The following is a 12821-nucleotide window of genomic DNA, read 5'->3' on the forward strand; positions in this document are numbered from 1 at the left end:
TTGTTTGAGGGGTATAGCTGCCATAATAGGACTGTCCCGGTCCCTTTGGCTGGCCGCCCTAGTGGCGGTTTGTCCATTTGGATAAAAATCTGTGCTGGAACTAAAATTGACGAACTACAAACAAATTGTCCTAGCTTCATGGCACTCTCGTATACTGAGAGGATAAAATTGTGTTTAATCAATTTCTATAATAATGATTTTCTGTCCCAACCCAACCGGAATTTTATTCTCTTATTTGATTTTATTAATGAAATCATGGATGGACAGGTATATGGGAAATTTGATGGTATTTGTTTAGGGGGGGACTTTAATGCACATGTACACCCAAGAAATCCCCCATGTAAAAGAGGGAAAGAACTGCTAGACCTTCTTGCTACTAGTGAATTTGTTAATTGCATGGAACATGTGGGTATGGAAGACTATGCATCCCCATTCCCTACTTTTATTGGACATGGGGGTGGCACAACAATTGATTATGTTTTTGTCTCACATGCCATTGCAAATGCACTAATAAGGGCAGAAGTAGTGTGTGAAATTCACAGTGATCACTATCCAATTGCCATTCATTTATCTCTACCGAAGGGTAAATGTTCAAGACGAGAAATAGGTGCCATGGGTCTGGAAGTTTCGACAGATAAGTTAAGGGTAATCTGGAAGGGAGTAGACAATAAGGGAATCCTGGCAGAAGTATGCAAAAAACACCCAAGTTTGATCAAAGATTGTCTAAGCGTAGAGAACTCTGGGATCAACGTGGTCAAAGCGTTCTCTGAACTCTGCACCACAATTAAAGGCGTAATTTCTAGACCAGCCTCTAGTAAGGCTGAGGAATCGCCTAGATGGTTTGATGCCCCATGCTCTAAAGCAAACAGGTTGCTTAGAGCTGCTTTAAAAGCTAAACCTAGGGATATACCGCGGGTAAGGTGTCTTAGAGCAGAGTATAAGCGTGCTCTACGCACTAGATCAAATGATTTACTAAAAACCCACTGGGATTCCCTGGCACGATCTGCTGACCTAAAAGATACCACTGGGTTCTGGAAGGAGGTAAAGGAAATAAGATCTATCGGTTCGATTCTGTCCGAAATTAATTGTAATATTACTGGTCCCATCTGGGTTGCTCATTTTGGTAAAATCTATGCAACACCAGACAATCTTCCTTTACTGTTACCCCCTCCGCACCCAATGTCCATTTCCATATCTGAGGTATCTGATGCTATTCTTGAAAGTGCCGGGAATAAAGCGCCCGGATCTGACGGGCTCTCCATAGACCAGCTAAAATGTGAGCCAGATTTTTGGGCCCCATTGCTGTGCAATGTTTTTAATAATTTAACTGAAGGGGAGATCCCGGAAACATGGTCACGAAGTATTATTGTTCCTATTTTTAAAAAGGGTGACAGGCTGGATCCTGGGTGTTACCGCCCAATTTCTTTAATAGATAACACTTTAAAAGTTTTGGGACGGATCTTATTTAAAAGGATAAGAACATGGACTGAGGAGAATAACATCCTACATCCGAGCCAGTTCGGGTTCCGTAGCAGCATCGGAACAGTGGAACAATGCCTGAACCTGAACCTGATCATGGCAAAATATAACATTGCAAAGAAATCCCCTTTATACTTTGGTTTTATGGATTTGAGCTCAGCTTTTGATTTTGTTAACCGTTCCCGGCTTTGGTCTACCCTTCTCGAATATGGTTTAGATGACCATCTGGTACATTTTTTAGCTTTTTTACATCGTGATCTTAAAGCTTGTGTACGTGTGAATCAAATGGGTGAAGTCTCTGATGATATTAGTATTGGTAGGGGGGTCAGACAAGGGTGTGTACTGGCCCCTCTCCTGTTTATCTTGTATATTAATAAGTTAAGCAGCACTTTGAGCACTTTAACTAGTGATGTGCCTTACATTAATGGAGTCCCTATACCCACACTTCTTTATGCGGATGATGCGGTCCTGATGGGCCGCACCCCCAAGGCACTCCGTATTTTAATCTCAGGTTTTGTCCTTTTTATGGCCGATTTAGGCCTTACAACTAATTTTAAAAAATCATTAATTATGAGCTGTGGACCAAAAAATCACAAAATCCCCCAGATTATTTCAGGGTCAAATGTTCTAAAAAGCACCAGCACTTTCCCCTATTTAGGGCTGCTATTCTCAAATAGCGGTACGTGGCATGCACATGTTTCTTATGCCAGGAACAAGCTTGGCAAGGCTATTAATTGTGTAACCTCTCTGAGACAGCCCAACCAAGCTGATGTTATAACTCCCCTGGTCAAGATATACCAAACCCAATGTATGCCGACCGGCACCTACGGCGCTGAGGTTTGGGGTTACACCTCCTGTTACCCTATTCAAATAGAAGAGAATAGATTTTGCCGTAAGGTATTGGGGGGGGTTATCTGTTCTTCAAACTATGTATGCCATAACGAATTAAACATCCCTTATATAGAGGATTTTGTGAGATCCAGACCAGCACTATTCTGGATTAAGATCTGGAACAACACGGCCGCCACATTGACCCGTGAAATTATTCTGGATTGTCTAAAGTGTGACAGGGGACATCATATACCATGGCTGAAAGCAGTAAAAGAGTGCCTTGTAAGTGTGGGGTTGGTTTCTCTGTTTACATCACCAAATTTAATAAACCGCTCCCATAAGACCATTATTTTAAGGGCATTGTATGATCTATATAGAGAAGAGCGTGATAGAAAGAACCTGACTAAATGCACGGTTGTAAAATACTTGGCCCATTCTGATCCACACGTCAAAAAACCTGGCCCACCGTACAGATATTTGCGTTTACATCTTGGAAGATGGGTAAGGGGTCTATTGTTTCGTTTCCGAGACGGGAGTATAGTCAACCTACTGAACTTCCCGATGGGATATAATAAACATCTCGAAACCTTAAATTGCCCCTGTAACCCCGACATGAAGCAAAGTCTCATGCATTTCTTGTTCTTTTGTGGTTTTTATAAAAAATACACTGCACATTTTCTTATGCCCTATTGTAAGAAAAACAGATTAACTAATTTCAAATTGGCACTCCGGTCCCTTCTGGTATTGGGATCAGACGAAGTCATTTTTAGGATGAGTTGTTTCCTCAAAGCTGCTGTCAGATCGAGAATCACCCTTAACATTGATGTATAAACTGTTGCACACTGCACTTTATAATTTTGATACTTTTTATAACGGTTTAATAATGGTCTTAATATCGTGTTTTTAATAGTGCTTTTAAACACTGCTTTTAAATAATATTGTATGATATTCTCTTCTTTTATAAAAACCTAATGATTTACTATTATGAAGGGACATATGTTGTACAGCTGGGATACTGTAAATGGATCTTGATTTTGCTCATTTGTTCTCGGATAATTCTCCAATTATAACTATCGAACTGAATTGATTGAATGTGCTTTTTAAAAAATGTTTTTAAAGATGTATTGTGTTTTTTGTCTGTACTTTTATGGAGGTATTTTACTCCGAATAAAGATCTTTTGACTTGACTTGACACACACACACACAGAACCACACACACACACAGAACCACACACACACACAGAACCACACACACACACAGAACCACACACACACACAACCACACACACACAGAACCACACACACACACACACACACAGACAGCCACCTTTCCTGTCATCCAGAGCAGAAATCTTGACTCTTACCATAGCTGTTCTCCACTCTGAGTACACATACTCACTCACCCGTGCAGGTGGGGCTGTTAAATAGCTGTGCCTTCTGCAACATATACGGACACGATGTATAAAGCAACTGACCGATACAGCCGAGAAACATTCAAATGAAGCCATTTGATGGGTGAGTCATTGAGGGCTCTGGTGGGGGCTGTTAGATTAAATAAATGTAAATGAAAATGACACACATTAGGAGCTGGCAGCGGTCAGTAGCAGTGTTTTGCAGCAATGGTCCCTGCGGGGGTGTGCCAGGCAGAGAAAGGAGGGGCGAGGCTGCGGACGCACCACTGGGCCTTGTTTTTAAAGTATGTCCCGGCACCGTGGAACAGAAACCAGGAGCCCGCTATGGGACCCAGCTTCATGGGCGTCAGAGAAGGGGTCCAGCTTGAATGAGGGGCGATTCAGGGGTTCAGAGCCACACTAACATTTAGTCACTAAAACCTCAAATGCGTCAAAGGGGAAAACGCCCCCAGAAGGAACCCACAACTTACATTATACCTGACAATGTGTTTATCATTGCCCACCACACCTGTGTCGAAGAATAGAATCCCAGAAGTCGTCAAGCTGCCTGCTCCAACATCGTGACAGTAGTTTTATAAACTCGCAAATACGCGTTTACCGAAACAGAAAGTAAAAATAAAAATCTGCTGCGAGTAGATTTCCACAGTAGAAAACCTTAGCAGCGAAACGTACAATGAGCAACACAATTTTCCTTAAAACAAGGGTTGTGCATGGAACATCCCCTGCACGTAAATGGCAAATATACGAATCGCCAAAGTTCAAGCACGGAGAAAATTCGCCGGGAGAACTGTGAGCAGAGAGAAACGAAATACTGTCCAGAGGCTGCGGGCTCTCACTGGATAATAAATGTGGAAGCCGTTTGATTCCAGGGGTGATGCGGGGTGCAGCCCTCCGGGGGACGAAAACCACAACTGGGATAAAATCAAACTAGCGAGCGTCGTTAGCGCGAGAGTCACAATTTGAGAAGATGTGGAAACCTGGATGAGGTAGAAGGTGTCAATGGAAAAACAAAGGAAAAGTGATAAATGGAAAAATGAGAAAAAAAACAAGACAGTTGTGGATACCAGGTATTAAGCATAAAAAGTGAAGTGAGAGGGAAGAATACAATACAGAGAGGGTGACGTTAGAGTAGAAATAAGCGATGGAATGAAAGACGAAACACTAGAAATGAAGACGAGCGATGTAGAAGAGAAAGAAAGATTTACTGCCTCAATGGTGAAACATGTCTATTGCCATTTATGGTACAGTCTGATCTGCCATCATGTCTGCCTCTGTAGACTGTGAAGCTGCTAAAACTATTCAATGCGCCCACAGACAGACTGCGTCTAAAATCAGGTGGAGAAACAGACCTTTGGCATGGCAAAAACCACTGACCTAGTATGTGTCCTGCCCCCGCTGGCTTTGTAAATCTTTACAGGCCTTCGGTGCACTTAGCCGCAGATACCATGCAAAGAGGCTTTTACTGCTGCCCCCTGCAGGGAACAATTCAATGGAATACTGCTTAGGAACACGCACTTTTATATATGCATGTATAGTGTCAGTATGAGTTAAGGTGTGATAAGTGTATTATTGAACTCCCCATCGCTAGTTGAACAATAGTTGAATAACTGAACACAGAGCATTGATAGTTGGGGTTAAATGCCAGCGAACAGGATCAAATCTTACAGTCTCTGAATTGCACCATATGCAATCCTGGGCGCAAATCCCTGCTTCTCTGCTTGACCAATTGTGTGATCTGTGGTCCATTGCTTTATTTCACTAAGTATCGTTTTCCTTAGCCATCCAGTATAAGAGCACATTGAAGTAATTCATTCAGCACACGATTGGTGCGCTACAAAAACCTCACTTGTATATGGGTAACATAAAATAATCTTGCTATATATTTAACACTATAGGCCAGATAAAATGAGAACATGGCAAACGGATACATTTTGGGTAACTCATGGCAACGTCTTTAAGGCATGGGGAATTTTTGAATGTTTAATACTTTAAAAAATCACGTACAGTAAATGTCACTCAAGTCTGTCATATAATCGTATATACTTGAGCCACTAAAAAATGTTGAAAATACATTGTTTTAATTCTATAGTCTTTATCATATTTTTTTAAATCGCTCGGCTCGCGCTTGGCTCTTCGACTCAGGGCAGGCCTCGCTCGGCTATCCCTATGATGCCCCCAAAAAATGTAGTGCCCCTACGCCCTTGAGTAGCTGCATGCATCTCAAGGCAGTAGAATAAGAGATGTTGGTGCACTGAGGCAGCAGCCACTTTAGGAGCGGTGGGAGGAGGTTGTGTAAAGTCTTCGTCTAGAATCTAATAACCTCTGGTTGCAGCTGAAGAACAGTGATGTGTCACTCCTGAGTCAAGGTAAAGCACCATAGTGTCCGCGCATGCGCAGAAGAGCGTTCACCACGTTCACCCCACCATCGATCCGCCTCGCAGGCAGACTCAGAAGTGCTGGGTTGTGTTTTTCAGATGCTGTTTGCTACGAAAGCCCAGTTAATGGCTCCCTTTTGAGTGCTGACGTCACTGCAGTATGCGCGGCTCCTTCAGACCCTCCAGTGTTTTAATGAGCCTGCAGCGCTCGAGCCGTGGCAGTAATTGGCTAGTTGGCATGTTGACGATGCCGCAGTGGCACTTACAGCATTTCAAGGATTACAGGGTTATTTTAGCATTTTGGCCATTGTGCATTTCATCACAGTACAGAACATCCCCACATCAAAGTGCATCAGGCACAGACGCGTGAGGACGAGCCCCCGCCACCTGCAAAGATCCCACGGAGGAAGGAAGCGGGTCAAACTGGATTCACTACCGAGGCTTCCAAGCGCTAGGGCTCGGAGGAGATTTATTCATTTATAGCTCAAATAAGGAATCACCAGAGAATTGGATCAAAAATTACTGACTTTAACTCTGAGCAAAATGAGTAATTATCATAGGCTGTGTTTGTATCGCAGCTTTATCCAGTAATATTTCATTTCTCTGGGGACGCTCTGGGTTCAAGCAGGAACCCTCTGGGAAAGCAGAACACCCCAACGTCCGCGCAGTGGTAACGAGGCTCCATGAAAGCGGAATGATGAAAAGCGCAAAGAGAGTGTAACAGCCAAACAGAGTGAGAATGTGAAAGATGACAGGAAGAAAGAAGGAAATACAAAACATGAGGGAAAGTAGGTGTGAGGGAATGAAAGAACAAGTAAGCTACTGTCCGGGCGCCATCTTCGGAGTAATGACAAAAACAAACCTTTGAGAAAAAAATAAATAAAGAAACGTCCACCGCTGCATGACGGAGAAAATGGGCGGAGCTTAAAAAAAAAACACAGAAACGCCCACGAATCTGCTCCCACAATGATTGCCACATCTCTCTTCCAATGGCAGGCCTCCATTTATGGAGCTAGCCAATGGAAGAAAGAGGTGGGTTAAAGCCCCATACTGGAGATCAAAATTTCTTGTCTGCGCGACACTGCTTGCGCAGTGAACGCCAGGCTTCGACCTAAAAACGCAGAAAGTCAAAGGTCTTTCAAAAAGACTCGATAGATATATATATATATATATATATATATACATACATACATATATTATATAAATATAATGCAAAAATAACAGTTTATGGACAGAATGCAGAACAATGTCTTACATTCACCCCGGTAGAAAGATCTGGGCCTAAATCCACCTATTGTTTGTGCACCATGCCATTCCAGTTTGGACCCGGCCATTTGCAAATCGGTCTTGATCCTGCACCCAATAGGAACAGTCCAGCCCGAACTGCCAAGCCAGGTCCTCCCTGGATTGAAACCAACCAAACTGGAATGGAATGGTGAGCAAAAAACACAACGGATTTAGGCCCAGATCTCTGTACTGAGGTGATGTATGACAATGTGCTTCATTCTGTCCATCAATTGTTCTTTTTGCATTTGTCACCCGAGTGGTACGGGTATGCCTAGAGGGGGTCCGTACTCCCCATGCCACTGGAGTCAAGCTATCGTGGCTGATGAGGACCGAAAGCACGAAACCGGTCCTTAGATGCTTGTTTCCAGTCCAGGGAGGACCTGGCCTGGCAGTTCGGGCTGGACTGTTCCCATGGAGCACAGGGTCAAGACTGATTTGCATATGGCTGGGTCCAAACTGGAATGGCACGGTGAGCACAAACACGACGGATTTAGGCCCAGATTTCTGTACTGGGGTGAACGTATGACATTGTTCTGCATTCTGTCCATCATTTGTTCTTTTTGCCATATGTATTGAGGGCCACTGGAAAGAAACACATAAGAACAGTTTATGCAGTAGGATGACCGAATTATGTGGCAAGGAACACACACATTATGCTTGCATTATATACAGGACCTGATCACAACTGGCCGGTATAACTGATCCGGCTCGAACTCCTATTACACGGGGATCAGAGGGCGGCCATCTTTATCTCACTCAGTGAGACCAGGTGTGATAAAGACTGCATCTTTACATAAACGCGGGCGGGTAAAACCTGCCGGAAAAGGATCCGTCAAGAAACTGAACATGGGGCCTTATTTATGAAGGCCTTGCGCCACCGGTGCGTCACTTTTTCCCATTTTAAAAGTGACGCACCGGTGGCGCAAGGCCTTCATAAATAAGGCCCACGGTGTTTAGGCGTGGCAGGCACCCACATATGTATGTTGTTCCCCATTTTCAGAGCAAACCTCTGGACAAATGCTCGTTACCGCATCCCGCAAATTCCTAATACCTCCTTAATTACCCAGCCTGCCCTGGGGCGTTCATGATCAGGCCCTGACATGCAAAGTGAAAGCAGCGCTCTGCACACTGTCCAGTGGTTGTGACATTTTAACACACACACACCCACCATGTCCTCGGGCCAACCGCTGGTTTTGGTGCGACCCTTGCCACTCCAAACACCAGTAGTCGCAACCATGAGGCTTGAGGTAAGTAAGAGCTCCCTTACGACCAGGGCAGACTCTGCTGCTGTTGCCACCTCGCGCCACGCTTGTTGGGAATCTGTTTCCTAATGCATTATGGGAGTTGTAGTCTCGGGTTGCTTCTACTGCACCACTCAGGTCCTGGCCTGCCAGGTGCGCCCCAAATTACAGCGCCGACTGAGCCTTTTGCTTCTCCGGAGGCACTCGCCGTGCCACTAACCCCTGCTGGAAACGGGAACAGCTTACGGAGGCACGCACGGGCAAGAAGGGTCGCGCTATGGTAGGGTGCCCGGGCGTCCCAGACGCTTCTAACAGAACGAGATACAAGCCCCGGTTTTGAGGGACATTCAGGTGGGCACGTACACCAGTAATAAGAGGCTGGGCGTGCTTCCAGCTCCATCGGACCCCTTCCAAGTGCCGTGAGATGCAGGAAGGCGTCCCGCGGTCAGCACCGCTGCTGCCCGTCAGCTTGACACGTCCTAGCCCATCAAACCATTGTGACCCCTTAGAAGGGGGGGGCAACATATGGCGTGCAGCAGAAGCATCAACGTCAATTCAGCAACATTTTAGGAGGGGAAGTGACATCACATATCATTTGACCTTTCCTTCCACTGACACACATATGCTTACACATGACACACACACTCACATAATGACACTCACCAGCAAGCACTCACTCACTCACCTCCGCTCCATGTAGGATCATATACAAGCTAATTGTACTCAATTTTTTATTACACATATAGTGAATAATGGTATATTATTCACTATTAGTGTGATATAAAATTGACAGAAAACAAGGAAAGTGGAGGCGTGACCCTGGCACTTATTTTCCCCCCTTTGAGGCCAGAGGTCACAAAGGCAGTGCCAGGAGTCACAAGGGTCATGCCAGCGGTCGCAGCTGCGACCCCTACTCACAGTGTCTCACCTGCTCAACATCTTTACATTGCCCTGGATCGTAGCCCCAAACGATGTTGTCAGATGTCTGTATCAAAACATGCACATTTAAAGGGGAGCTCAAAACATGCTTTTATTTGTTTGTGCGGGATTGCCACGAACACAGTCATTTTTGTGTGTAAACAAGACATTATATTAGAATTAAAAGTGAAGCTTAAGTAGCATTGTCTCTGAAACTGCATGTTAATACAGTCCCATTTCAATAAGTGGTATTAGTATGTGTGATGTATATATATATATATATATATATATATATATATATATATATATATATATATATATATACACACACACATAAAACCCCCCTCCGTTATGGGGGGTTGAAGCTTAAGCAGAGCGCATCCTACGAGTTACGCGCACATCATTTAAAGCACCGCTGCGGTTCCATTACCCATACACTCACCTGCGCCTTCCCGGACACTGACAGCAGGGCGTGACTGGAGAACCGGGTTCGAGACGTGGACGGAGAGCCCGGGAGGCTGCCCCCTGCAGACGCCACTCCGGGAGATCCGGGCAGGCTGCCCGGGGGTGTCCATGGCGTGCTGGGCAGGGAGCCCACAGGGGTAGAGGGCGAGCCAGGCAGATTCCTCCAGGGGGCGCTTGGGGATCCGAGCAAGGTGCCCCCGGGGGTGCAGGGAGTGCCAGGCAGGGTGCCCCCGGGGGTGCAGGGAGTTAAGGGTAACGATGTTGGTACCTTGTCCCCAGGTGTGCCCGGCAGGTCGCTGCCCCCGGCCTCCTCCGGGAGCCCCGCGCACCGGGCCAGGCGCTCCACCTGCTCCGCCAGGCGCAGCACCTGCGCGCGGAGGCTGCGGTTCTCCTGCTGCAGGTCGGAGACGGTGCGGGGCAGGGGCCCGGCCAGGCGCAGCACGTCCTCCAGCTGCCGCTCCACCCCGTGCTTGAACACCTGGATGTCCACATGGATCTCCCGCACCGCCCCGCGCAGCGTCTCCTCGTAGCGGCCCAGCGCCTCGCACACCGACTGCGCGTCCTGGCTGCTCAGGTCCGCGATCTCGCTGCTGGAGGGCACCGCGGACTCCATGGGGCCAGAATCCATCACCAGCGCAGGGTAGTGTCCAGAACCCGCAGAGGAAGTGTCTGAAACCAGCGCAAGGATAAGGCAGGGTCTGAAACCAGCGCAGGCAGGGGTGATTCGACTTTAGACCCCCCCCTAGGTTTATGCTCCCAGATACGCCCAGGTGATAACTGCGCCCAGAACCCGCGCAAACTGGCGGTTCCCGTCCAAACCACGTGCAGGTGGGGATCGGCGTCCCAAACTCGCGCAGGCTTGGCCACTGGTCCAAACTCCGTAGCAGAAGATGTATAAAGGCCGACTAAGGTGAAGAAGAGGAAGCGGGCGTCCAGAATACGCGCAGGCACAGGATGGGGGATGATTGGGGATACCTGAGTTCAGAACTGTCGGAGTTAATTTGAGAGTCCACAATCCGCGTCAGAAATTGTAGTATCCAAATCAGGCCACCTGGCGTGCGTGACTCGAGGAAGTGGACGCTGAAGAAGCTGCGCCGCAGGTGCAAAGCTCACTCAAAAATCAGGATCAGCTGTGCAGAGCAGTGTTCGAAGGCAGGCGTAAACCGCGCACAAAAAGGCGTAAAGGATTCTTTTCCTCCTTTCCTCATCAGTGAGTGAGCCGGGAGTTGTGGTAGCGCGGGCACTCTAAGCCTCAGCATTCAGGCATTTAATGCACTGTGCACCGGCAGCTGATGTACCCCGAGCCTGGGCACTAGTCCACTCCACTCCGGACGCGCTGTTCCTTAGTGGATGCACCCCGAGCCCCCGCAGGGAGTTCGCACCGACCCCCAGTCCGCCGTGACCCGCTTCACTGGAGCCTGTGCGCTGCGAGCCTCCGCAGCGGTGCGCCGGTGAGCACAGCCCCGGATCTGGTAGTCCAGGGACCCTCTGGCACGGCCCCTACTCGATTCTCCCCGCCGGCCCCACAGTCACGCTGCTGCAGCAGGAGGCGAGCACGGCAGGTCCTGCCTGGGCTTTAAACCAAGCCCGCCGATCGACCCCTTTAAACACGAGGACGCCTCAGACGGGCCGGCGGGGTCGGAGCAGCAGGTCCGGCTCCCCCTCCAGCACGGGGATTGAAGGGCCGGCACTGGGGGCGGGACGTACCTCGCGGAGGGAAGGGGGAGGCAGGGACGTTCAGCCAGAAAGAGCGCTCCTGCCTGTTGCTTCTCGGAGGTTGTGGATCGCGCACGATTTTTATGTGTGTGTGTTTTTTTCATTCTCACCCCACTTCAGTTGAAAACTCTATTTAGGCTACACACTGTAGCGGTGCAGGGCACACGCACTACTGGCCTCGTGTTACTCAAACACTCCCACTTAAAGTTACACCTCACAGCACGGTCCGTGTCCCAGGCTGTGGTGCCACATTGAGGGAAGGGAAGGCCCATGCCTCGGTCCACGCGTGGACACGTTAGCACCTACTATCCAAGGACACGGCTCCCATGTATTCCCTAACCCTGTCGGGCGCGCACACTTTCGGGTTGCGTTACTCGCCGAGGGTGTGGATGACGCACCGTGTGAAGTGGTGCCTCCCCCCCACTCTCAGCCTGTGGGTCTGTTGCTGTCTGTCTCTCGCGCACACGCACACGCAGTAAATCTCTTATCGCTGTCTAATGACCTGTACATGCTCGGAAAGCAGCTCACACACGCTGAAGCTGTGGGTCTGTGGGTCACAGACCATCAGATTATGGGTCGCACTGTGAGAGTCTGTGGGTCACGCACTGCCAGGGACTGTAGGTCACACAGTATCAGAGTCTGCGGGTCATACAGATTAATAGTAAGTGGGTCACACACCATCAGATTATGGGTTGCACTGTCAGTCTGTGGGTCATACAGTATTTGAGTCTGTGGGTCATACAGTATCAGAGTCTGTGGGTCACACAGTATCAGAGTCTGTGGGTCACACAGTATCAGAGTCTGTGGGTCACACAGTATCAGAGTCTGTGGGTCATACAGTATCAGAGTCTGTGGGTCATACAGTATCAGAGTCTGAGGGTCATACAGTATCAGTGTCTGCGGGTCATACAGTACCAGAGTCTGTGGGTCACACACCATCAGATTATGGGTCACGCTGTCAGAGTCTGTGGGTCATGCACTGCCAGAGACTGTGGGTCATACAGTATCAGAGTCTGTGGGTCGCACAATATCAGAGTCTGTGTCATACAGTATCAGAGTCTGTGGGTCAGAAAGTATCAGAGTCTGTGTCATACAGT

At 47.8% G+C, this 12821-nt stretch overlaps 1 protein-coding gene across 2 annotated transcripts in view; it reads right to left on the reverse strand.

The window, feature by feature from the left end:
* SMTNL2 (smoothelin like 2) overlaps positions 1-11200 on the reverse strand; it is a 379037-nt gene extending 367837 nt beyond the window's left edge. For both annotated transcript variants that reach the window (XM_086954547.1, XM_086954546.1), the window contains exon 1: positions 9986-11200. In XM_086954547.1, the coding sequence (XP_086810673.1) occupies positions 9986-10636 (651 nt within the window). In that variant the 5' untranslated portion in view covers positions 10637-11200. The remainder of the gene's footprint in view (positions 1-9985) is intronic.
* Positions 11201-12821: the final 1621 nt, after the last annotated feature.

The sequence above is a fragment of the Lissotriton vulgaris genome, chromosome 2_1 (genome assembly GCF_964263255.1).
Source record: "Lissotriton vulgaris chromosome 2_1, aLisVul1.2, whole genome shotgun sequence".
Lineage (NCBI taxonomy): Eukaryota > Metazoa > Chordata > Amphibia > Caudata > Salamandridae > Lissotriton > Lissotriton vulgaris.